At 51.3% G+C, this 26350-nt stretch overlaps 2 protein-coding genes across 3 annotated transcripts; both read right to left on the bottom strand.

Annotated features, from left to right (window-relative positions):
* Positions 1–6901: 6901 nt before the first annotated feature.
* SSTR3 (somatostatin receptor 3) lies at positions 6902–12138 on the bottom strand. Of its 2 annotated transcripts, XR_010612517.1 has the most exons (3): positions 11793–12138; positions 7469–8943; positions 6902–7072 (listed from the first exon to the last, which is right to left on the bottom strand). XR_010612517.1 is itself a non-coding variant. In XM_065678956.1 (2 exons), exon 2 carries the CDS (start codon positions 8887–8889, stop codon positions 7684–7686), a length of 1206 nt encoding a protein of 401 aa, XP_065535028.1. In that variant the 5' UTR covers positions 8890–8943; positions 11793–12138; the 3' UTR covers positions 6902–7683. The 2 variants fall into 2 exon arrangements, 1 of the variants encoding a protein (XP_065535028.1); XM_065678956.1 differs by having other exon boundaries at positions 6902–8943.
* A 2756-nt stretch (positions 12139–14894) lies between these two features.
* Positions 14895–24229, bottom strand: RAC2 (Rac family small GTPase 2). Its single transcript, XM_065678945.1, has 7 exons — positions 24047–24229; positions 21115–21186; positions 19415–19532; positions 17967–18029; positions 17154–17313; positions 15907–16041; positions 14895–15137 (listed from the first exon to the last, which is right to left on the bottom strand). The coding sequence occupies exons 1-6, from the start codon at positions 24079–24081 to the stop codon at positions 15911–15913; spliced, it is 579 nt and encodes a 192-aa protein (XP_065535017.1). The 5' UTR covers positions 24082–24229; the 3' UTR covers positions 14895–15137; positions 15907–15910.
* Between the last annotated feature and the right edge of the window lie 2121 nt (positions 24230–26350).

Raw genomic sequence — 26350 nt, 5'->3', positions numbered from 1 at the left:
TTCCCCATCCTGCCTCAGCGGCCTTTGTGAGTGCCTCCCCTCCTGCTCTGGCCCGTGTCAGGCTTGGCTCTCCCTCCTTCCCTCCCTTCCTTTCACACACCCCGCACAGCATCACACAATTTGCTCAGCTCAACAGCTGATTCCTTCTGGAAGCAAAATTCAGGCTTTTGGCTACTGCCATTGCTGCCCTTGGAAAGAGAGCTCACGTGTTGCAAGAGCTGGGAAGAGATGCTCTGTGCTCACCTCCTCTCCATTCACTGCCCAACCCCTGCCAGGTACCTTTGCTTTGCCCTTCTTTAGTGCAAAGGGGGCACCCCAGACATGGAAATGTGGCAGTGTGTTTTGATGTTCAGTAGTTTGGGGTGCCTATGGGCTACCCTGTAGCAGCAGCTGGCCCTCTGCCATATTGGCACCACTGGTCACGTCTGGCCAGTCTGCGGGGGGAGTTGGGAAGACTAGATGACCTTTAAAGGTCACCCTTCCAACCCAAACCATTCTGTGATTCTATGACAAGACGAATCTTTTCCAGCCTGTGGACTCCATGGCTGTGCACAAGGCTTGTGTAACAGCCAGCCCTCATTACCCGGGAGCACCAACACCATAAGAAGTTATTGGCTTAGGGTATTTTATACGTCGCTGAGGGTGAGCAGGCCTGTTGGATATCAGCTGCGTGGCTACATTTCCTTTTTAACTTCTGCCCATGCAGGGCTTGGACCAACTGGGAATGACACGTTCCCTGGCTGCCAAGTTCAAGGATGCTTGTGCCAGCAGGGATTGCTGCTGTGTGCTGCTCGGCAGCCTGGATTGTCTCACACAGAGATCAAGGGCTGGCAAAGCCACTGCATTTTCTTGCTGTGTGTTGCTGAAATGCCACGTTGCTGAGGAGCATCTGGAGGAGCCCTACACCTGTACTCATTGCTGCAGCAAAGCTGTTGCTAGACTTGGCAGTCTCTAGAACTGAGCATGAAAGCAGGAGCTTGTCTCCCACTTCCTGCTGCCCCCACAGCTTGTCCAAGACACCGCATGTTTGCCAGATGCTGCAGAACAGGCTATCAGAGACTGGCTGCAAGCTGTGTCAGTTGGATGTGCCTTTCAGCTAAGGGAGCATTGCGCAGGCTGCCACTTTCCCCACAGGTAGCTTGTCCAGCTCAAGTGTCCCACCTCTTAACCACTGAGACAAGAAATGCTGCTGGTATCCACCCCAAAGGCTGGCATGTGAGCATCTAGGCCCAGCAGCTTGATGATGTTGCAGCCTGGTTGAGGCAGTTCTTAACAATAACCTTCAGCTGAGCCTGCATTCTGCCTTTCTGGATCTAAATGCCTCCTCCTCCCATCCACTCCTATGTAGACCCAGGAGCTCTGACCCCTGTGCTGTCCTCACATGCTTCTGGCCCTGCCCTGAGCAGTTACCAACAGTAGATCACTTCTGTGGGCATCCCAACTCACACAAGGAGTGCTAAGGAAGGGCGACAGTGGTTAGGGAGGCAAAAAATATCTTTTTCAGAGGTACCCACGAGCTTTCTCACCAAAGAAACAAGCACTTTGAGGTGAGAGGGGCAAAGATGGTATTTGGGAGTTCACAGAAACTCTTGGATCTGTGACAGGCTCTTCCCACTAAGGGAACCACCCTGACACTGAGGGAGTTGAAACAGAGATTCCCCCCTTTGCTTGCTAGCACTATCCTGATGGGAAGAGACCTTTTAGCAGGGCCTGTTGCAATAGGATGAGGAGTGATGGTTTTAAACAAGAGGAGAGATTCAGGCTGGATGTGAGGAAGAAATCCTTTACAGTGAGGGTGGTGAAACACTGGCACAGGGTGCCCAGAGAGGTGGCGGACACCCCATCCCTGGAGACTTTCACGGCCAGGCTGGATGTGGCTCTGGGCAGCCTGGTCTAGTTGAAGATGTGCAGGGGTGTAGGACTAGATGAGCTTTGAAGGCCCCTTCCAACCCAAACCTATGGTCCTAGAACCAGTCAACAGGAAAGAGTTCTCTCATGTTCTCTGGCCATTTGATCCAGCTCGAGTATGTTCATTACTCCAAGACACAGGGCATGTGCACATTTTCTACCCATGCAGAAAAGCTCGATGCATTTCACAGCAACATACCTCTGCTGCAACCATATGACGACTTCCAGTAGCTACAACGCCTCTGAGAGCATGACAAAGGGCTCTGCACGGATCTCCAGGCGGAGATGTGGGCATTCCAAGAAGACAGCGGTGTGGCGGAGGGGTCCCAACGGAAACCCCCGCAACACCCCATGCTCCCTCAGCCAGCACTCCGCGGGGTGTGCAGGGGTGTTGAGACTCCCCCGCCTGGCACAGCCCTGCCTCAAACCCGAGTTAAACAGGGAGAAGGGCAGCGGTGTGAGGAGCAGGCAGGCTGCGGCTCCCAGCTCCTGGCTCCCCGCCCGCCCCGATTCCAGCTCCCTGTCCCGGCTGCCGGCGGCTGCCGACTGCCCCCTGCCGGCCACGCTGCGCTCTGCGCCTCCTCCTGGCTCCCTCCCGGCGCTGCCCCGGTGGCACCGGTGGCTCAGGCTCCTTCGTCCTCTCTGCAGCCTGCCGCCCAGCACTGCCCCGGTTAAAGCCCACCGAAGGAACACTGATCCGTGTGCGCGCAGTTCGTGAGTCAAGGCGTTCCTACCCCCTTCCCACCCGGCCCTGTTTGTCATGGGTAGGACATGCTGCAGCCCAGGCACGTGTCTTTAGTTGGCTGCAGTTGACGTGCTGGGGATGTGTGTGTGTGTTTGTGCATGACGTGGTGTGAGATCTGAGCAAGCCGCCTGCCTTGTGCATGGCGTTTGCATATTTTATGCTTGGGAAGGCAAAGAACACCAAGTTTTCATGGGCAAATATTTGCATATTTTCCACTCGTTCAAGCAGATAAAGCATTTCCATTCTCTGTTGAATCCTCAGGAGAGACAGGAACAGCTTCTGTTCGAGGGTGTTTCCTTTCCTTGTACCATTCTGCCACTCATCTACTGGCTACTCTATTTCCACAACTGGTTAACTGCTTCCTGCCCACTCCCCACACCCGCCTAGCCCATCGTCCTATAAAATAGTTGAAGCAGAACACGGCCTGGACGGGTTTGCTGTTGCCTGAGCTGAGCTGCTGTGTTTCCCTGCTGATGACAAATACAGCAGCTCCCTAACAACAGCTTCAAATGACATTAAGTGTGGGCTGTGTTACTAACAGCCTGGAAATGCATCCTCGCCGCTCCATGCTGGAACCCCTGTCCAATCACCGTTCTCTGCCCTTCCAGTTTCTCTCCTGAAGCTCCACTGCAGAGCAAAAGGTTCACACTGAGTGGGTCTGAAGCTGCTCCAGGCCACTCTTTGGCTGGCAGAAATGTGCTTGGGTGCCTACATATGGTGGGCTCGTCTATGTGGAGAGGTCATTTGCAAGGTCCAGTTGCCATCTCCCAGTTTCAGCCCATGTCTGGACTGTGCATATGAAGGAGTATGTGCCATGTTCTTGCATTCATGCTTAGGCCAAGATACATGCATGCAATCACATAAACACTCATTTGTATGCATGTATACACATCACACACATATGCCTCTCTGTATCTGCTCTTGTTCATCCTGGCACATGCATATTAAACTCTATGAGCAGCTGGCAGAATGAGCTCTCCGCGTTCCTAACACCCCATCTATGATCTAGCATTTGCTGGGAAGAGGCATTGCACAAAGCTGCCGAAATCACTGCAGCCCTTTCTAGTCTCACAGCTCCGATCTCTACGTGATGAGAATGAAACCTTTTGTGCAGCACAGAGCTTGATGGAGCCCTTATCTCCATGCCTCTGCACCCAGAATAGAAAACTCCATTTCCATATCTGACTGGAACAAATCCCCCTCAACACAGCCGGAATTTCACTCAGTCCCTAAGCAGGGTCCCCACGGCCTCCGAGTTTCCTGAGTCAACTGCACCATCATTAGAAGAGGGAGAGGGATGAAGAGGGCAGTTGATGCTATCACCACAGGAAAAGATGGGGATTCATGAGGAGGAAGGCAAAGCTGCAGGGAGAGGCAGGGGTCAGGAGGCAGCAAGGTACTGCCCACCATTCCAAACATCTGCTCCAACGAAAATCAACCTTTAATCAGTGGTGACAGTTTACAAAATTTTATAGTGTTCATTTTCTCCTCGTGAATTTCAGACAAAAAATACCTCTTCTTTTCCCTCCTCCAGTCTTATTTTTGGTTCATCTCCTGTTTATTTTTTTTTCTCCCGATTTGTCACTGAGAAATAAGATGCGGCATAGGGAGGAGGAGGAAACACAAGACAGAAAAATAGGATGCTTGTGACCCTTTTCTTTTAAACTCCTGCTTAAACTAAATACCCCTTATTTTTGCAGGTCTCCCTGAGATGTAATTGGTTTTCCTCAGCAGGCTTCCCTGCAGAGCTGCCTTGCTAGGGGGCTCAGACTCCATGTATCACAATGATGTCTCCTTGGCACAGCGGCTTGGTGCTGACATCCCCACGCTTGGGCTCTTCGGGGATGTAGGTATTTTAAGGAGCCAGCCAGTTGGTGGAGTTTCTTGAGTGGTGACTTGCAGCAGATGGAGCTGCAAAGGCGTGCAAAGTGAAGTCTCAGCTCAATTCAGTGGTGAAGGAGAGCAGCTCTGTTAAGCTTGTTGGGAACTCCCCCACCTCCCCATGGCAGATGGGCAGCCCCTCGGTGGAGAAGGAAACCCTTCCTGTATGTGCCCCCCACCCATCTGAGATGCCTCCTGCAGGGTCTTCATTCACTACCACACGCCTTCCTCAGTGCTTGGTCACCAACCACCAACAGTGCTACATGCTCCCCAGCTACTACCATTTCTCCGCTATCCTACACTCATGGCTGTGCCAGTGGTGCCCAGTATTCACCTTGCCCTGCTCCTCACTGCAAGAGGAGCAACACAGTCCTCTGCTTAAAGTGCTGTGCTGTCTGTCCAACCACTTGATAGCTAGTCCTTTTTATCTTCGTACTATTTGTTGCCCCATATATAGGCAGGAGCTTTGGCAGTTCATCTTCATTCCACTAGGATTTATTGTTTGTGATTCCTCCGGTGGATGCTATGGGAGCTCCCCCAAAAGAAGAGGCTTTTTTAGTCCAGCAGACTGTGTATCCCTCACCCATGAATAGTTTGGCTGCTTTTCTCACTGGGGCCCACAGTGTGGGCAGCTGATGCATGGATTGAAGGAGGAGGAGAGGTGAAGAGGTAGCAGGGGATAGAAACTGAGAACCAAGCACTTTCTTTTCCCCACGAGTTGAGCCTGCCCTCTGGTGTGTCTGACTGTCCATGCTCAGGGGTGCTTAGTAAGATGAGCTAAGCCATAGCTGTGTGGGATCACTGGTAGGTCAGGTCCTGAGGCTGAGCCTACAGGCATGGACAGCTTAGCACTCACATCCCAGGACGGAGGACTCATAGGGACAATCTTCCTCTGTCAGGGAGGTGATGGCTGTACCAGTGGCTGAAAGCATGGCTGAATGTCTTGTGTCGGTCATGTTTGCAGCCCCTTTACACCCTTCCTCTGCTCTTTGGCTTGGCTAGGGCATGTCTCATCACCTGATACCCTGTGATGGTCCTTTCAAGAACTCAGGTGCTCTGCACTGCAATTCCTCCAATGCCTTCCAGGCCTCCACTTCACACATCACCTTTGGGTGACTTTGTCTTTTGTTTCTTCGTAAAGTGGTTCTGTTCCCAACATCCTCAGCTGCTGCAGCTTGTTCTGCTTCCCAGTCCAAGGCTTTTGTCTTCCACCCCAGCACACCTAACACAAGCCATCCCTTCAGATCTCATGACTTCTCCCAAGTGACCTGTGAGACATCTTTCCATCAGCCAGCTCTTGTCACCGGCCCTCCACTGACTGCCTTCTCCAGCTTCTCCTGACCTCAAGAAAGCATTTCTTCTGCTGGTGGGTCCCTGCTTCCATTTCTCAAATTATTTGTGAAGAAAAGTGCCCAGATATAATGAAGGGCTCTTCTGGTATGAGAGCCTTCTTGGTGGCTGTGGCTTAGCAACAACACTCATGGGGAAGTTCAAGGTGTGGGGACAGACATTTAGCAGAGCCTGCAGGAATAAAGCCAAAGTGGAGAGAGAGACCTTCATCCCACCCACCCTTGTACACCACTGCTCCTCTAGCCTGCACACTCAGACAGGCCCACCCACAACCTCCCACCACCAAATGATGCACAGAAGCAACAACTCATCCAATGCAACACACATACTCTCACGCTCTTACCCAAGCATTCACATGTGCACACGTTTCCACATATGCTTGCATGCCTACACACCTCTATCTACCCTTTAAACATCCCATAATGACATACACACGCTTCCATATCTGTGTTTGTACACACTTATGCACATGCACACCACCTTGTGCAGTTTTGTACACGCTTATACACGCCCCACAGCCACACACCGATTAGCATCAGTGCCCAACCCATTCGTACCTTCCACTAGCCCTGACTCCTTGATCTACAGTCCTCTTCAGCCATTCCAATACATACTTCTGCATACAGTCACCTTCGTACACATGCAGACGCATAGTTTCTTACTCATTCTTAGCCACTCTACCATTTCCCAAACACGAATCAATTCCTAGTATTGCCCAGACTCCTGCAACCATAGCTCTCACACAAAGAAGATTCCCCAACCTCCCTCTGCTCCCTGCCCCATCCTGTACTGATACATGACTTGACCTCCTGTACCAGCCAAACATTACTCCATACAGAGATCAACTCATCTCAAAGACATTGTGGATTGTTAGGAAAGCCAAAGCCAAATCTATAGCACCCCACTTCCCTAAACACACAGGGTAGTTCTGCCCACTCGGCCTTTTAAGTCCAAAGACTCTTTATTTACAATAAGGCTTAGGGAGAGACAAAGGGAAAGGGCATTTCAGCTTGTAGGAAACCCTGCCTCCAGCCCATGCTTCGTTGTATTATTTTCTGCTCTTGTTATACCTTCCACCGGGGTGCATAGGCACCAGGAAAACACTGAAGAATGCAAGGTGCAGGAATGAAGTGTCCCATCTGCTCTCTCAGGTAAGTCTCATCAGCCTGCCCAGAGTCCATGAGAGCCCTAGAAAGGAAGAAGAAGCTTTGAGTGGTCTCCAGCCACGACCAGCATGGGTAGGAGGAATGTCGTCCCCAGGGCTTACTGGAGAGCTAAAAAGGGGTCAGCCATACATGCAACTGGCTGTTATGTTTTTGCTGCAGACATTTTTCCTCCCTGTTTTTCTTTTATGGTAAACTGCTTCTCATGTTTATAAGGAAGATAATCAAGGTCCTGGAATGCCTATACATTCTGTATGCTATTTGAGTACTTCCTTGAGGTGCCAGAGTCAGATGGCAGCTGATGCTCTTCACACTGGGTCGTCTAACGGAGGATCATGCCATCTAGGGCTGACCTTGCTTTCTCCATAGTGTGGGTGCCTATCCACTCTTCACCTCTCCCTGGATTCATTCCTTCCTTTACCTGGTACCACAAAACGCTCAGGTGTCTCTTCCAAAGCCAAGAATAACGCCTTGTTTTTTCCAGAAGTTCATGGAGCCTTCTTCATCTTTCAACAGAGTCTTGGACTTTAACGTTCCTTTGTATGAATGTCTCCCATTGCCTTTGAGGTGGAAAAGCAGAGAGGGTGAAGGGGATCCTACGTCCCGGTGTCTCTTTCTCCTGCACCATCCCTTTCATCATAAATAACTGACATGCAACTTGTTGCTCTTTTCGCACCCCCCAGGCTCCTCGGGGAGTGGTTTTTGCTGGTTGCTTTCTCCTTCCCCACTGCTTAGAGGGTGCTCCTGCCTGTCGTTACCATTCTGCGTGATCTTGCTGATCTCGCCCTCTTCCCCTTCATCGTCAGTCTTCTCAGGGGGGCACTCTGGCACCTCCTGGCTCTGGACTCTGCGGGATGGCCGGAAGATGGCCCTCCGGAAGCCCTGCTTGAAGCGGTAGGAGAGGAATCCATAGATGATAGGATTGGCACAGCTGTTGGCATACGGCAGCACCACCACGAGAAAGTAGACACCAAAGAGGGATGGCTCCTCTGGCAGCGGGCAGACGACATTGATTATGTTGAGGACGTAGAAGGGGAGCCAGCAAAGGATGAAGACAGCCACAACAGCCACCACCATGCGGGTCACTCTGCGTTCTGAAAGCTTGTGCTTGGAGGACAGAGCCCTCACCCGCCTGCCCGAGGAACGAACCTTCACTACGATAAGAAGGTAGCAGAGACAAATCACCAGCAGTGGCCCGAAGAAGCCCAGCGTGGCAGTGTAGACGATGAAGCCAGCTCTCCACACCGAAGCAGGCTCTGGCCACTGGATGTGGCAAGTGTTCATCCCTAAAGGAACGTCTGAGAAGACGACCACGGGCAGCACCACTACAGAAGACAGGACCCATACAGTTGCACTCACAGCCTTGGCCACCCGTGCTGTTCTCCATTTGGAGGACTTCCCTGGGTGGACCACAGCCAGGTAGCGATCGACACTCATCACCGTCAGGCAGAAGATGCTGGTGAACTGGTTGATGGCATCCACGGCCATCACCAGGCGGCACATGAAAGACCCAAACGGCCAGTAGGACAGGGCATTTTGTGCAGCCAGGAAGGGCAGACCCAGCATGAAGAGCTCATCAGCTAGGGCCAGGTTCAAGATATAGACGTTGGTCACAGACTCGCTCACAGAATGCCTCAGGACCACGTAAATGACCAGAGAATTCCCAACCAGCCCCACCACACAGACAATGAGGTAGACCACGGGGATGAGGACACCACTGAAAATCACACCAGGGCTGGTGATGGTGGAGCTGTTGGGGGTGGTGAAGCCTGCCCAGCTGCCAGAGGTATTCCCCTCCTCAGACACCACTGGTGTGGGGAGGCTGAAAGCAGAAGTGTCCATAGCAGAGGCAGGGAATAGGCGGAGGGCAGTGTCCTTGCAGGATCAGTTACCAATCTGGAAGTGAAAGGAGGAGAAAAAAGCCATTGATAGTGGGGACATGACAGCTGAACAGATAAAGCCACAGATAAAAACACCACATTAACTGAGTGTAGGTGTGGATAGGCATGGAAAGTTGAGGTGAGTTTGTGGATGCTGGCAGCTGGAAAATATAGAACAGTATCAACCCCATCTAATCCTAGGAGACACAGGAGTGGGAAAGATCCTCTGGGAAAAGAACCATATGCTAGTCCAGGGACAGGGAGATTTCTCACTTTCTGCTAATGGCTTGAATACTGGGTCACCAGAGGCCTGACTCTCATTTATGAGTGGAGGGTACCTTAGGAAAAAACAAGGGAAGAGCATCCAGTGACAAAGTGCAATTCCAGCTCTAGTTCACTCATTCACTGAATACCCTCCTGCTTGCTGCAGCTCTTTTTGGACTGTCCAGGTTGTGAGTCCCATGAGCAGAAATGAAAGCATCTCCACTCTCAGTCCAAGCCAAGAGGCTGAGCTCAGCACCTGAGCTGGAGGCTAGCTGGTTTCTGTTAAACCAGTTTAGGAGGAAAAGAAGAGCTGGATTATGTGGGGTACCCCAAGAAGGATCACCCCAGCCCTCTCTTGTCTCTTTATCTCGTTTTCTTTCACTCTGTAACACTGTTAATGGAAGAGGCTCTGCCTGCCCCGGCTGTTTGCAACACCAAAGCAGTATCCCAGCCTTCCTAACCTGAGGTGCCTAACTGCCTGTCACATCAGGGTTTGGCATGGAAACAGCACTCAGCTCACGCAGGGAGAGCCTTGAACAAACAAGCTCCTCATTCACCACCAGCTCTCTGCTGACACTGGGTGAGAAGCTGCAGGCAGAGAAGAGACAGATAAGGGAAGAACGTGCCTTTTGTCAGGGCTCCAGGTTTGTGAGATAGAGAGCCCAGCATATACTCCAGGCCAGAGACACCCTGGGAAACCTTATACATCACCTTCTTGATGAACTAGCTCCTTGGAAGGGAGGATGACTTGGTGGAAGAGAGCAGGGACCGTAAAGCTCACCTTTACCCATCCCAACAAAAAGGGCTCTGAAGCTCTTGTGTTATGTAGATGAAAAATGGGAATCTCAGATGAAAGGACTCCCAATCTTAACTACTTTCAGAAGGCCAGAAATACCCCGGGGACTTTTCTCCTAGATGGGATTCTCTGTACCACCACATCTTTCTTCACAAAAGTCTTAATACTACAGGTTTTATACTTTTTTTGTAAGTGTCCTTCCAACTTCTGTATACCTTAGGGGAAACCTGAACTTCAGATGGATATCAGATAGGTAAACCCAACAGACTCCGCAGGTGTATCAAATCTTATGCTGAAAGAATATCCTCTGATAGGCCCCTTAAAGCCACAGTTGGGCAAATATGTCTTAAGGCTATATGCTCTACAGGCTATTGCATAAATGTTCCCTGCTATACTTAAATAAGCTTTAAAGAACTGGAATCGTTTAGACATTCTTCATTTGCAGGTGCCTTGGGCAGTGACACACTGTCCTGACAGAAGCCCGTCTCCTGGGGTCCTGCAGTACAACATGTCGTGAGTGACTGCAATGAATGGGCAAAAGTATTTGAAACTCTGCTTTCAAGCTCAAGGATCTTTCTTCTGATTTTTTTGGTTTTTTCAGTGCTCTTCTAGCGATGCAAACCACTTGTTGGAGGAAACAGGAGGGCAGAGGCTTTTCTGGAGACAAAGATCCCTGCAAAGGGTGGCAGAGACCAGAATGGTATGTTCTTAAGACGATCCTCTAGAAGTTGGGAATACAGTTAGGAATCCCTTTGGATGTTCCTCCAGAATGCAGAAGAACTTAAAAATAAAAAAGCATTTGGAGACAAAGCCCTACAAATATCAAATACAGAGAGGGACACTCATGCTGGGGCTGAAGAGCATATGGGGAAGTGTCTGGTGTCCAGACATCAAAGCTGGTTGCTCAGGCTGTGGTTTAGCAACCCAGTAAAGCTTGAGTTTGGAACTTAGGGCTCAAAAGCCCTGTTAAAAATGTTAAGGCATGCAACACAAAACACTGATTCACTAGAAACTTGTTCTCTTGCTCAAACAGCTGCAGTGGTGAAACTTCATCTTTAAGCAAGCACGGTCTGCCTGTGCCATTCTAACTTTGGCAAGTACCATCTACCAACTCAGATGCTGTATCACACACCCATTCTGGCTAGTTTGGTGTCCCACTGGACACCAGTGCCTCATCTGGATTGGATTTACTCTACTGACTGCTTTGGCAGCACCCACATAGGTAGGCATTGATGAGGAACCTTGCCCTCCGGCTGATTGATAGTGTATTGGCATCCGCCTGGGGTCTGTCCCTCATGCGGATAGTACCTGTTGCAAGTGACTTGGGATCCCCTAACATGTGCTGCCAGAATATACCTGGTGCATACATCTGCAGAGCAGGAGGAAAGCAGAGAGGAGGGGAGAGATGCAAATCAGTGCCACCACTTTCTGTAGGAAAAAAAAACCCTAATAAATGTCTGCACTGGCAGTGAGGAGGAGGTGGATGCTAAAAGCTGAGCCTGGACCTGGTTACAAAACAGGAACAGGAGCTGAGAGGGACCACAGAGGCCAATAACCTCCAGTCCCTCTTGCCCCCATCCCTGCCTGTCCCCCTTGTTTCCCACTGCCCTGCTGCAGCTCCCTGGTGAGGACTCCCCCTGCCTCACCTCGGGGCTGAGCTCTCTGTTGGGAATCAGGCTGAGCTGGCGGGGCTGGGGGGTCGGAGCGGTTGGATGGGCATGTTTCCTCCTCAGGGACTGCGGAGTTAACTTCTGCATGGACTCACACCCGCGGGACACATCTGGGAAGAGCCTGCTGGTACTTACGTGTCGCTGGGATGCACATTTTCCTCTGCTTCGCCGGCAGAATCCGTGTCATGTTTTTTCCCCTTCCCTTTTCTTGAAGGCAATTGAGAAAAGCGGTCCCGGGAACGAAGAGGGGGTCCCACCGTGCGCTACCGGAGGCTCAAGTCCTGCCTCCCGGACCTGCCCATTCCCCCCTCCGTGGGCGGCGTTGGGCCGGGACCAGCCCGCATGCCCGCTGGTGTCCGGCCGGCCGTGCTGCCCTCCGGCCGGGGGTACGCGGCCCCTCAGCCTCACGGCGGCGGGGCTCTGCCCGCCGCTCCCGCCGCCATCCGCGGGAGACGGGGCTCGTCCGCCGGGCGAGACGGAGGGGAGCGGAGCGGCGGCTGCCGGGGGGGACGGCTGGTGGCAGCCAATGGGCGCCACGCACGGGAACACCGGGAGAGAAAGGGAAGGAGGGGATGCGGGGGGAGAGAGCGAGGTGGGGAATAAAAGGGAGAGAGGGAGATGCAGGAGAGGGGCAAGGGGAGAGGGGGAGCGCAAGGATGGAGAGTGCGGTAAAAGAAGATGGGGATAGCGTAGAGAGGGATGCAGACAGCAGTTGTGTGGTGGGAGAGTAGTGTGGCTGGGGGGCGCTCAGCTCGGCTCCCCTGGCAGTGCAAAGCGCCCTATGAATCCCGTGAATGCCGAGAGAGAGGGGCTCCCTGTTCCGGGGATCTTGCAGGCGAGACCGGTGCTGCTCAAAGCCGCAGGGACACGGCAAAGCCTTCTGGCTGGGAAGATGCTCAGAACCCAGCGTGGATGCTGAGCACACAAACCCTTCTCCCTCCTGTTCTGCCACCTCCAGGTGGATGGAGTGGAGGGCACATGGGCAAACTGGGGATGTCCGTCTCAACTCTCCCCCGCCTCCTCTGGCTCTATGCACAATTCCATGTCTTTTGTGCGTTCTTTGGAAAAAAGCTCCAGTTCCACAGCCCCTGACTCTCCTGCCAGATTTCATCTGAGGGCACCCAGAAGAAATGGGGTAGGGCAACAAAAAAAAAAAAAAAAAACAACCAAAAAACAACCAAAAAACCAGCTCATTTGTGTGAGCAGTCCTGCCAGGAAGGGAATTCAGGATTTTCCCATCCCATTCCCTGTGTAAAGTGCTTCTCTGTAGTCCTCACACCATTCCCTGCCCTGCAGTCAGCACCAGTGACTCTTTGTGCTGTGCAGTCGCCCAGCTTTTGACATTTGGCACTGCTGTTCTGAGGATTTGAGCTCCTAAGGCCAATTCCAGCCTTACAAGAAGCAGGAAGTATCTCTGAGAGAGGAATATATCCAGGGTCTAAAACCTTTCCTACCAAACCTGCTTGTGCAATTTTCTGTCCAGCCAGTGCCACTCAAAGGTGACCAGGTGAAGGCAGTGCAGGCCTTGAAAGCTGTCAGGATGCTCTAGCCTAGATCTTGGCCACAATGCTGTCTGGAGACACACAGAATGGCACAGGTAGCACCCGGTGGCTATCACTGTCATGACAGGGCAGGTATCTGCAGCAACATGTAGGGAGCCCCTGAGCTCATGTCTTAGAAGAAACAGAGCTGTGCAACAGCAGAGCTCTTCTCAGGCCAGATACCAGTTGCAGGACTTGGTAGCACAAGCAGAGTCACAGGATCACAACTTCCAGGTCTCCAGCTCTATTCTCTGCCTCACTCTTACGGAGTTGTGCAAACTGCTCGAATTGTGTTGGAAGGAGAGCTCAGCCTGTGCACCACCACTGGTGGGCAGATACATGAATGCTGTTTCATGCAGATGGTGAGCCTCTCCTCTCTGCGTTGCTGTACATGACACAGGACAGACTGAGAAGGCAAAAGCCAAGGCTTGAAAACTGGAGAGGAAGTAATAACCCATTGTGAATTCATCGGTTTGAGTAATGTTTAGGAAGTTTAAGGGAGGCTGGATCCCAGTCTCAGGGGCTTTGTGTCCCTTGCTCTTCCACAGGTGGATGCCCAAACAAGAAACTTAATTTCTGCCTTTACATTGTCACAATTTACATTACCTTTGGATGAGGCTTGGGCAATTCATCCTGCAGTCCATGTGCAATGCAGACATTTGTGGAACTCGCTGCCGCAGTATGTTCTCCCAGGTTGCTCTGGACATTGCCAGTGAATAATGTGCCTCATCACTGAATTGACTGCCTTTGATCTGCCCAGGAATTCAATGTGCAGAAATCTGCCTGGCAGCAGGGTACCTCAGGGGTTCACAGTGGGGGGCTGTTGCTGGCACTACCCATGCACCTCCTCAGTGCAGAAAGCCGGTCTTGAAACCCAGAATTGGTGCTGCACTGGGGAGCGGTGAGCTGGATCCACAGCTTCTCTCTGCCCTCCTAGGACTGCAGGATTTTGCAGTGCCAATCACCGCACCCTGAGCCCTCCTCCCTCTGGCAAACAGTGGCAGTAGCAGCCACCCTGTGTAACACCACTTACTCTCAAGTCCCTGCAATGCATCAGGAAGGCAGGTGCTCACAGTTGCCAGATCCATGGTACCGCTGGGACTATTCTCTTCAGCTTCATTTTAGTGACTTGGAGGCAATTTGTCTGGACTGGTGACTCATTCCTGGCTCTTTTTATTTCCCCCCCTGCCCTCCCCCTTCCTGTTCTCGCTCTGCCTGAGCCTGGCAGCGGGAGTGAGCGCCGGTACCGGTATGACTGCCTGTGGCACGAGCTTAGGAGCGTTAATGCAGAAATGTTTTGGTGAAGGAGTGTCCTCAGCAACCCACAGCTGCAGTCCCCACAGAGAGGAGTCTACTACCAGATGTGTCCTATGCCAGTGCCTGCATCTCATCCTCTGTGTGTCTTGGAGGGGAGACAACTTTTCTCTTGAACACATGGAGGCTGAGAAGGGGAAGGGCAAAAGCCAAGGTGTAATCACCTTTGGCTGGCACGTGACATCTGCACTTAGGAATACAGGGGGCTCTGCTGAGAACTTAGCAGCTTGGTGCATGAGCCAGGTCTGCTCTCTTCATCCTACAGCTCAGGTTGGTGCTGCCTGTGTTGTCACAGCAAGCAGGTACCTCCACCCCAGCCATTCCAATGCCTACGGCATCAGGTCCGTTATCCCCCTGAGGCACAACACATCACGGACATAGCAAGAATGTACAGTCTGTTTATTGGGACTTACTATGTTGTAAGCTCGGGGCTTGGTGAGGAAGGGCTGAGTGTGGGGAAGTTGTGCAAACGGGCAAACCAGTGCTGCCGGACCCACAACAGTCTTTCAAGTCAGCAGAAGTAAAAAGCGCAGTGACCGCCACAAGGTACTGATGGTACTGGGATGCTGGAACCATTGCTTTGCTGTGTGCTGGGCAGAGCCTGGCATCAAGATGGGGATGGGATCTGTAGCCAAAAACATGACAGACCTTGCAACATCAGCTTGTCTATTTCCTGCTCTCCCTCCCTCTGCCACCGTGGTGGTAAGAGAATGAAAAGCAAGGTCCCAACTAGAAAGATCTCACTCTTCTCTTCCCTCAGGCCTTGGCCAGCTTTGCCTCTTGTTCTGAAGCCTCTGTCCTCCCTCTGCTGCCTTGAGTTGAAGGGGAAGGGCAGGTGGGAACAATATGAGGAGTATAGGAGTCCTGGGGAAAAGCTGCTGCCTGCTGGTGGACAGCAACACAAAAACCCCCTTGAGGTGAGCAGGGCCTGGTAAGGGGAAGGGCCATTGGGTAACTGCCATGAATAGGAAACAGCAGAGTTTTTTGGTTTGTTTTGTTTTCCCTATAGGCAAACCCTGCAGCTTTGCACCTCTCACAGCAGGTCATCCCCATGGCACCCTGGATATAGTTCCCTTTGTGGCAGAGGATGACAGACAGTTCTTCCCTGTGAGGGCAGAGCTGGAAAATCCTGGTCCGCCCTGCACCAGGAGATGGGGGAAAACATGCCCATGGGCAAGCAGGAAGGAGGGGGAAGTGGGTTAGGGATATGTGTGCTCTGTCATGCCATGTCCTGTCCTTTCCCCAAGCAGGACTTCTGTTTCCCTCTCTCTCTGTGAGGACGGCCCATCCTACCAGGCACAGCAGGTCATAGGAACCCAGTGGCCCTGACCAGCCAGGTTTGGGAGCAGGAAAGTGCCACTGGTGTCATTCCAAGGGATCCCCTCCAGACTTACTCGCTCAGAGGAGGCTGCATGCGTGTTTCTTTGTCCGGGTGGGCTGCGGGCAGAGGACTGCTCGGATGGCCTCATCAAACACTGTCTTGAGGCCGCGCTGTGTCAAAGCTGAGCATTCAAGGTATTTCACAGAGTCTGTCGGGAGGAAAGCAAGTGCTGTAATAGGGAGGAAGGGAACGGGCATAGGCATTGGGGGTGCCCATGGGTCTGCTGCCAAGAGAAACATGCAAGAGGAATGCCACAGATCGCACCAAGCAGAGATGCACGTGCATCACCAACATGCTTCTGGCTCACACCAGTTCACAGCTACAACACCCTCCTCCTCGCAGTGCCTGATGCACAGTGTCCTCAGATCACAGGGTACTTCCCTTTTTGGGACTCTGTACCTTCAAAATCTCAGACACCTCATGCTGGAAAGCAAAGCAAATTGAATAAACACAGCTCAGGCGATCGAAGCCATTAAGCATTGTCAGGACACACTTTTCTCACTCAGGCAGTTCACTTCAGGGCAAAGCTTGCCAGCTATACAAGACCAGGGTTTGTCTGTTCTCTACCCTCATAGCCAGAGCAAAGCCATCATGTAAGGCTGGCTGTGCTATCGTGGTCGAACACGCACTCTTCAGTTGAAAACTCCCCCCTCAAGCTGTTTCTCACCCCCTCTCCTGCCTCTGTGTGCTGTATTTGAGAAGTTACCTGTAACAAGCATTTGTGCATGTCCCAGAATACAAGCGGGAGCTGATGCCCCTGAGATGAGCGGTGGGGTGAGACATGCGCACCAGGGGCTGCATGTGTGTGCCTTGGTAGTCAGTCAGGGACAGGAAGCTGCAGTTGCAGCTCTTCCTGAGAGATGTTAGAAAACTCACTCTTCCACGTCTTTCCGGATGTGGAGGAGAGGCCTCTGCCCACACAGCAGCTGCGGCTTTCACATAAAAACATTGGCTGAGGTAGAAATAGCAGAGTAAAAGGGGAGGGGAATGTGCAAGCATATGTTTGTGTGTGTGTGTGTGTGTGTGTTTACGACAGTGGCCAGAGAGAGGCAGAAAACAGAGGGTTGAAGGGTTGAGGCTTTCTCAAGGAGCAGATCTCCTTCCTGAGTCTCCTGACATGCTTTTTGTTCCATGATCCCTGATGTGTCTCCCTTTGTGTCTCAGAGATACGACTGGGAGATACCTCTATGAAAGTCACATTAAGTTAAGGGTAAGCCCTTCTGTTCTGCCTCGAGGTCAAATGATGCCCTAAGTACATACCGATCTCCTTGGCCAGAGCAAGGCCTTGAGGATACGTAATGGGAGATAGCTTCTTCTCCTTCAGCTTCTCAATGGTGTCCTTATCATCACGAAGATCCAGCTTTGTGCCCACAAGGATTATGGGAGTGTTAGGGCAGTGATGCCGTACCTCTGGGAACCACTAACATGGGAGCAAAAGCGCAAAGATGCGAGAAGTCAACAATATGGGCATGCACAAAGGAAACAGAGAGGCAGCAACATAGCTTACACCCTGTCCTTCCTCACAGCCCTTCCATTCAGTGGTGGACACTATAGCCTAGACCAGGCTAGCCCTTGTTGCTGAGCCTTCTGTCTCAAATTCTGTTAAGCAAAAGCATAAGCTGCTCTCAACACTTCATGGCTCCCTGAAACCCAGGGAGGAATCTGAAAGTGATAGGAAGGAAATACTATGTTGTTCCCTCCTTCAATCTCCTCATTCTTCCATCACTTCCTATCCAAAGGCTGTGAGTACCTGCTTCTCACACCCTACAGACTAGTCCTACATGTTTGTGCTGGTCCTGGCTGAAAGATGCCTTTGGAATATAAGCTAGTGGTCTCACACACAGCTCAATAGCTGAGAAAGATGAATACTAGCCTGTTAATAGGGGTTTCCACCTTCTTTGAGATGGTTCAGAGAAGACATGTTGAAGAAGGCTGATGTTTTAGCTCCTTCTGACTGATGTAAAAATGATAGTACCTCTCTGAATCCAGACCTCCCATTGGCAGTCTTCACCCACAGAGCACCACCAGTCTCACCCTCCTCAGCCCTTGATGGACCACGATACTCCACCTCACCTTAGCACGAACGTTTTCATAAGATGCTGGGCTGACAAGAGAGAAGCAGATCAGGAAGACATCCTGTAAGTATACAACCATAGCACAGAGTTAGGCTGAGAGCATGGGATTGCATGACAAGGGGGCAAATTGGGGAGAGAAGAGCCAGGTGGGCAGCATGTTCCCTCTGCAGCAAAGAGTCATGCTAGGGAAAGCGGTCTCCCAGTGTAAGACAGTCCTGAATGTTGCTAATTGCCTCTAGAAGGGAGAAGGACATTTGCTCCCCTGACTCATGGTAACCATAGCCACCATTATCAGAAGAGCCAAATGTTTAACTATGAGGATGGGGTTTTTGTGGTAGGCACACTCATCCTCATGGGAAATGGCCTGACAGCATCCTGCTCATTTCTCACAGAACACCAGAAAGCCTTCAAGACAGAATAATTTTGCCTGCTGTTGAGACAGAGCTATGGTCAGCCCAAAAAGTGCACATGCAGGACACAAATGAGGTAGAATTTTGGTTATCCGCATAAGTGCTTCCCCTGGGCATGGCATAATTTTTACTTGCATTAAAAACTAAACCAAACCAGCTCTTGTGGGTTATATTTCTTTCATCTAATATAGCTAAAATAAGGGTGGCAAGCCCAGCCTGTTCATTTCCATACTTCTATAACCATTAGAGGCAAAACACTTGGAAAACAGCTCCTGCACCTATTCTTGGGATGTGCCCCAGGGTGGATGCAAGCACTTTATTGAGAAATACAGCTGCTTGCACTGACTATAGAAGGAGCTTACACAAACAGCTTATACCAGGTGTCTGGCTTTTAAGTGGCTGGACCTAGCTGAAACAAATAGTGTCTTCAATTCCTAGCCCTTTTGGTTGCAATGGCAACCTTGAGACCAGTGCCTGAGGCAGCATCTTTCTGAGCTTGCCAAGAGACTGCTTGGAACAGCATCCTCCAAGGAAAGTGATCTTTAAACCCAGAATCACTCTGTTAATGTGGTGAAAAACTGGTGAATCTGTGTATCTGTGGAGGCATCCATTTGTTCTGCAAGATGCTTGGGCTTAGTTGAGGTGTCAGCAGATCAAACACGTGTCTCCACATCAGATCTCTTTTAAAAGGCAGAAGCCAGAATAGTAGGGTTCACAGAAATGTAAGAAGCTCCTGCCTCAGCTCCTGAATTCCCTGAGCCACTTTAACTTCACAAAAGGAGTGTTTGGCTCTTTTATTCCCAGGGGTTTTCTTGCTATGTTGCACCAGTAGATAAAGTTTCCAAAATACCGTTAGATGCCTTTTACATTAAGGGTTTCAAAGCACTTGTATATCGACAGAGGTATTCTCAAAAAAGGTCAGAGAGAGACAGGAACAGTCGTGTCACCGTTTTAAGGCAAATGTTGATTTTTGCACTGGGGCCAAAGGCATATTTGAAGGAGGAACAAAGGAGGAGGGACATAGAGTGTGACCCACCGTCTGCGGGTAAGACAGTGGCCTCAGCCTGTCATAATCCTCTTGTCCAGCAGTATCCCATAGCCCCAGATTTACAGGCTTGCTGTCAACCATCACGTTGGCGGAATAGTTATCAAACCTGGAATTCAGAGACATAGGCCATAGCTCAAACAGGAGAAGAGGGAGCTCTTCCAGTAGTGTAGCGGGGATTTGCTAGGTGCACCCGGGAGCAAAGGGTGGTGGTTCCTCTTCTCAGCTCACCTAGGTGATGCTATTAACCTTATGAACTTCCCCCTCAGCATCAACCTTCTCCCCATCTGTCCTGGGCAGGTGCCCGGCTGCAGCTCTGCCTTTGCCATCTTCCATGCAGATCCATAAAACCTTCAGTTTTCTCCAGTATCCTTCCCACTGCTGTGTCTGCTCTAACCAAGTTCCTGTGTTTCTTCCGTACTCTAAACCCCTTATTTCTTCTTAAAAATGAAGAAGAAGAACCCATGTATCTGTATCTCCCTCAGAGCCCTGCACTCCTCAACACTCCTGCTGAACCTGAGGCCAATATGCCAAGGTGTGTCCCCTTACTCTGACAATTCAGTGTGAAATACATGAGAACCGCTATCAGGATTGCATGCTTGGGAGCAAAGACTTCATAGAAATAAATATATATATATTAAAACGACGGAGGTGTTCCTCCCCATTGCTCCAACACAAAGACCTTGTGAATGTGCACACAGCATAAACCACCATTGTGAGATAAGCTATGCAGTCCAGGACCACAGAACGGCCTCCCTTTCGTGTCTCCAGGCACAAGCCTCAGACAGGAGGAGAAATGGTGTGTGACACACAAAATGCACAGCCACTTCATGGCTACGTGCTTGAAGGGATGGTGTCCTTCCACAAACCGGTTTCTGAGAAAAGAAGGGTTCTTGCTGCCACAGCTATGTTTTGTGATGCCATTGCAAACTGGTCTGGACAAAACAGTGACACTAAGGTTTTCCTGCATCTTTCCTTCCCAAGGAATCTGAACCTGAGCTGGCAGTCTGACATACTGTGCCTAGCTCCTTTTCCCACCTCAGGAAGAGTATAGTCATACTTCACATCCCCGTGGTGTGATATGAGTATGTATGGTGTGCATCCCAAACATAATCCCATGCACTTTAGAAGTACAAATGCACCTGACCACTCAAACTAAAGCAACCTTAAGCTTGTTTCTTATGCTAAGAGTGTGCATGTCTGTCCCAGCCTCACGCATGCATCTGCTGGATTGCATAGTGCTTCTATTCTGGCACTGAGCTGAATCCTGCACTCTTACCGTCAGCATTATCAGTGCCTGCTCCAATGATAAGGAAGGAAGTGGGGACTTCTATCTATCCAACTGTCTCCTCTTGAGTCTAGGCCAATTTTGTGCCTGGTTGTTTTGCCTAGCAGGACCCCCAACTGTGTGTAAACTATGTATAAACTCAGCAGGCAGATAGACCCTTGGGTTGGTTTATTTCTCCCAAACGTCCCATTGATACTAGGGGTTTATAAGTCCACTTGTTTCTGGTAAAAGGTGACAGACCTGAAGTGTAGCGGCACCTTTGCCAGTTTGGCAGCCCTTCCTCTGCTGGTATGGACATCGTAACCCTGCCTTCAGAGTGAACTACAACAGGTTTCTGTACCCCTTTACATCCTGCTTTCCATGCCTCCCATCATCCCCAGAACCAGTTTATTCCTTTACTCACACAGTGGGGATGTATTCTCCTGGGAAGGCATTGGTGGTGTAGCTGATGAGGAGACAGGTTTTGCCTACAGCTCTGGAAGAGAAAGGAAAACCAGCAGGAAGTTGTGTAGTGCAGGAAGACTTGTTAGGGTGAGACGGGGAAGGGGCAATCCTTTCACACGTCTAAGCTAGCCCTGTCAGAAGGCCCCTGGAAGCAGAAATGCATTCACAGGACCAGAGAGTGCACAGACATAGGTTAGACAACCAGCAGGCAGAAAGACAGGATGTCACCCAGAAATGATGTCTTTGAGCACAAAGGCTTGTTTGTACAGTCTGGTACAGAGATCACTCAGCTAAAACACCTCCACTCTGAGATGGAGGTGAGAGCCCATTTCCCAGTGCACGCACAGTGCAGTGCGCTCACAGCCAGGGTAGGTGTATTGATTCAGTGCTGGAGTGCCATGACATGCCTCTGAGCACAGGCACCCCTGCCTGCTTCTGCAGGCACTGTGGCCAGGGGCCCACAGCACCTCCTCTTGACTTAGCCACAACATGTTCCAGTCTTGCCTGTCTGCAGAGAGCTGCAGCATCACTGCAGAGAGCTGTAAGCAGCCATCAATGTGCCTCTCCCTGCGGCTGGTGGAGGCTGCTGGTGGTGTTTCTGCTTCCTCTCTCCTCAGCCTCCCCACACCCATGCTGCAGCAGGCAGCCAATGAGCCAGGGTAGCAGTATGGACCAGACTGGGTGAGAGCGCTGGTGTGAGGCAGGTGGGAAAGGAGGCATTAAAGTTATCAAGAAGGTGTTGTGGTCAAGCTGAAGCCTGTGGTGTGGAAAACTGGTAGAGAGAAACTGGGGAAGATAAAGCACCCAGGACAGGAGTGGGAAGGAGAATCCTCGTCTTGCTGTGCTGCTGCTCCTCAGGTCTCGGTGGCCTGGAAAAGTCTGGCTAGGTTTCAGTTGCAGCATATGTAAAATGGAGGTGGTGAGAGCAACCTGCCTCCTCAGCCTGCGAGCACAGCCACAGGAGGGGAGAGAGGTCTTTCCTGGAGGAGAGGCTGGAGTGCCGCTGCTGGGGATGCTCCAACCATCTCAGCTGTACCTGTGAAGTCCCTGTTGCAGAGCTGCAGCGCTGCCTTTTTGTGTGCCCTTGGCCCGTACAGCGTCTTTACCCTTATTCACAAGGCATCTGCCTTGGCCACTGCTCTGTGGGGAAGCTGAGGAGGAAACAAAGCTCTTCAGCGTGCTCTTACACTTGTTTCTTCCTTCTGCCACCTCCCTTTCTTAGATCCTCCTCTCCGAGTCCCTTCTCTTTCCCAGCTCCCTTACTTCCCTTTTACTGCAGAGATATACAGGGAGGGCCACGGAGGCTTCCTGAAGCTCCACAGGTGATGGCTCAGGAGATCTACAGGACTGTGGGTGAGTCAGGCATGTACAGCGGGATGGTTCTGAACTAGTGCGATTGACCAGAGAGGAGCACAAAGGGTCAGTGAAGACGTGAAGGTTACCACCAAGCTATTGAGAGAAGAGGTGAGGTTACTGAGGCTTAGCTCAGTGTTAATAGGTCAGTGATGTGGGATATAGGGCCAGAACAGCTATGGAGCAACAAACATCAAGGGGCTTAGCTGAGTGATGGCAGAAGGTCCTGCGGTCGCTAAGGTTGAGCCAAGGGAGGGTGAAAGGCTGATATGGCCAGGAGGGAGGTGAAGGGTGATGGCCCAATTGCTCAGAGCTGCGGGGGGATAACTGGACTGCTGCATCGCAAAATGGTGAGAGGGGAGGTGTAGTGCACAGAGAAGCAAAATGATGAGACAGTAGACATCTAAGAGGAGTTTGGGTCAGAGCAGTTGACAGCAGGATGTGTGGGGTTAGCCATGATATGAGGGGGATGCTGCCTTGAGGCATGGCTACAGAGTTGGTGTCATGTGTAGGGGGAAACTGCAGGGTTAACAGGGCAACAGATAAACACCCAGCTCTAGCTTGAAGCCATCAGAGGACTTTTCTTAGAGGTAATGGTTTTTACTGGGGGTTCTCTCCTTCCTTGTCCCTTCTCCCCATCCCCGTGCTCCAGCCCCTAAGAATATGTCTAACACGTACTGCTATGTTTGCAGATGTCTTCTTCCCCAGGCGAGTTTTGAAGGAGGAAGTGACTGTGGGGAGCAGGGTTGCTGCAAATGTGTTTTTATCTGCTACCTGATAGCTGCCCCAGATAGCAGTCTGGTCAGCTCCTCGTTGGGAAATGAATTAACTTACTCCATGCCCAACGCAGACTCTCCTCCCTTGCATCTACTTATCCGACAGGGCAAGAATAAGTCCTGTCCCTTCTGCCCCAAGCAGTACTGACTGCTTCCCTCACTGATGGCTTAGATCAGGCCATTTCTAGGGATCACAGGAAACGGGCAGTGACACCATCACACTGTGAAGGCAAAGCTGTGCTACCTCTCACTCCCAAAGTGGCATATACACAGTGTAAAGAGCTTGTCCTCCTTGGGCCCACAGAAACCCCTTGCCCCACACTCTGCCCCACACTCCGATACAGAGATAATGTGCTGAACACAGATCAGGATCATAGTGCTGTGCCCTCTCCCAGTCAGTCCTAGTGAGCAGATGGCTTTCAAGGAGCCATTCACCTGCAGGAGAGCTCTTGCACTTGTCGGGTTTTAAATCTGACTCCTGCGTACAGGCTGAACCTGGCAGCAACACCACCACCTCCTGTGCTGGGACAGACCTGACCCACTTTCCATGCCCCTTTGGCAGGTGCCCTTCAAAATGTCCTCTTCTACTTCATCCCCAGAGGAAGGTCTGTTGCCCCCAGGAAGAAAGAGACAGACAGAGAACGCGGTCTGCAGGAGGTCAGAAGCAAAGCTGGGGAAGGTTCACCAAGCAGACACTCTGTTTCTTGCCCCTTGTCACCCACTCCCCCTCCCAGCATCCACAGCAAACCTTTGGATACCTACCCGTCTCCCACCACCACACACTTGATGGCTTGCATGTCTCTGGACCTGCGGCAGAGGTTGGCACCTGGGGCAAAGGAAAGTCAGGGCCAAGGCAAACAGCGGGGAGAGATGGGCAGACCTGAGTCTCAGCCCTTGTGCTGCAGTGAGCGGCAGGTTGGAGGGAGGGAGGAAGTGGAAGAGGGAACTGTATTTGACAGTCACCCTCCGGTCCCTCCTCCCTTCCCACCACAGCAGCAAGCCTGCGGCCGAGGCCGTTAGCCGAAGGCGGGGCATGCAGGACTGCGTGGTTGGGATGATGCCTGCTGCAGTATCTTTGTTCTCCCCCCGTGTCCCACCCATTCCCACCCCACCCCAGATGGCTGGGCGCACCGAACTGCTTTTACAGGGGAGCTGGACAAAGGTTAGAAGCAGGGTGAGAAAGTGGAAGGGTGGATTTCCTCTTTCCTCCTTTATCATCCAAACTTTGGAGGGGGTGTAGGCAGGGAAGAGGATCTGAAGTCAAAGTAGTGGGGTGATGTAAGGCAATGATTTTTCATGTCTTCCCAGTGCCTATGTGTGACAACGGCGAAACATCATAAGAAACAGTATTTTCTGTGAAGGCTGAACAAGGAGGTTAAGCAGCCTCTAGGAATCCCATGCCATCCCTGTTCTTCCTCTATGGTGTCAATAAGGTCCTGCTGCACTTCCCCACCTGCCCAGATTGCTAATACAAGGAAGTACTATGTAAACCTCTGTGTTCATTGCAAAGTGGAGCAAGCGCATCAAGGGATGCAATGAACTGTTTTAACGTATGCTTCCAGTACTATGACAGCCAAGACTGGTGCATGAGAGGAGCCCTGCAAACCAGCATCTCATACCCACCCTCTCCCCTACTTCTGTACAAAAGCAGCCAGTAGGAGCTGCTGCCAGACCTCTTCCATCTTGTCACTGAATCCCAGACTGGTTTGGGTTGGAAGGGACCTTAAAGCTCACCCAGTTCCAACCCCCTGCCATGGGCAGGGACACCTTCCACTAGAGCAGGTTGCTCCAAGCCCCATCCAACCTGGCCTTGAACACTGCCAGGGATGGGGCAGCCACAGCTCCTCTGGGCAACCTGTGCCAGGGCCTCACTGCCCTCTTAATAAAAAATTTCTTCTTTTTATCCAGTCTGAATCTACTCTCTTTTAGTTTAAAGCCATAACCCCTTGTCCTATCGCTAAAGGCCCTGTTAAAAAGTCTGTCCTCATCTTTCTTATAAGCCCCCATCATGTATTGAAATGCCACAGTGAGGTCTTCCCAGATCCTTGTTTTCTTGGTCTCAACAATCCCAACTCTCGGCCCTTCCTCATTGTCCTCCAAAAACAGAGGAATTGTAGAGCTAGGAAGCAAGAGAAAGAAGCAAGCAGTACCCTAAGAAGGAAGAGACAAGGAACAGAGAGATTGCAGGAGACTCTACTCCTTCCATTCCCTCCTTGAAATGAGGATCTGCCTCCTCTTCCTTCTCCTCCCATGCAACTGGAAAAGTGCATATGTGTGTACATCTGTGTGCTCCAGCCTGATCTGATGAGTGGATGGGCAGGAGATGCATTCTATAGAAGAAGGGATGTGGTGACACAGGATTAACTAGAATTTCCAGGCTTTGTCAGGAGGCCGGTTAGACCAAGAACAGTGGGATTCCAGCTCAGATGTTCCTGAAGGAAGGAACTGAGGGAAAGTGTTTCTCCAGAGGTTGGTGACCTTTACACTGCTGCAGCAATGGGAGGTTGTTGTTGCTCAGGAGGAGAGCTCTGCTCTCCAGTCCATCACTTGGCACTGGCTGCAGCCCAGAAACCTTCAACCGTGGAACATTTCCAAGTCTTGAGGCAATTTCAGAAGCACAAAGTGACCAGCTGTAACCAGGTGTTCCCGCTGTGGGTGGTAGGGAAGGGGGGGAAAGGAAACCCACTGCTTCCTCTGCAAGTGAGAGCGGGAATCGGCTGTAGGAATGCAGGTCAGAGAAGGACAGAAGCGAGAGTGACAAAGACTATTAAAGGGAGGAGCTGGAAAGGGCAGGCAGCCGCAGAATACAGCATGCCAGGAGATAGGACTAAGCCAGATGAGAAGGCAAGTATATCTGGCTCCAAAGGAACACTTCTGGTTTCAGATCTTTTCTCTGAAGGTTTCCAATACCCCTTATGGGCCTGGGTAGAAGTAGGGTGGGAAGAAGAGGGAGTGAACATCTGGGGTGGGAATGATGAAGACTGAGGGGAAAAGAGCTGGGGAGATCTGAAGAATACAGTGAGTCTTACCTGTGACAGAACCACAGTCATGTGAGGATACTGGGGC

This window comes from Lathamus discolor, chromosome 1 (assembly GCF_037157495.1).
Source record: "Lathamus discolor isolate bLatDis1 chromosome 1, bLatDis1.hap1, whole genome shotgun sequence".
Taxonomy (NCBI): domain Eukaryota; kingdom Metazoa; phylum Chordata; class Aves; order Psittaciformes; family Psittacidae; genus Lathamus; species Lathamus discolor.
This window is presented reverse-complemented; position numbering and strand designations above follow the sequence as displayed.

Coding starts and splice junctions, on each gene's coding strand:
- SSTR3 (XM_065678956.1), bottom strand. CDS start 8,889: ATGGACACTTCTGCTTTCAGCCTCCCCACACCAGTGGTGTCTGAGGAG.
- RAC2 (XM_065678945.1), bottom strand. CDS start 24,081: ATGCAAGCCATCAAGTGTGTGGTGGTGGGAGACGG. Junction 18,030..19,414: donor CACTGTCTTACCCGCAGACG/GTGGGTCACACT, acceptor GTATACTTACAG/GATGTCTTCCTGATCTGCTT. Junction 16,042..17,153: donor TGCTCTGGCCAAGGAGATCG/GTATGTACTTAG, acceptor TCCTCCCGACAG/ACTCTGTGAAATACCTTGAA.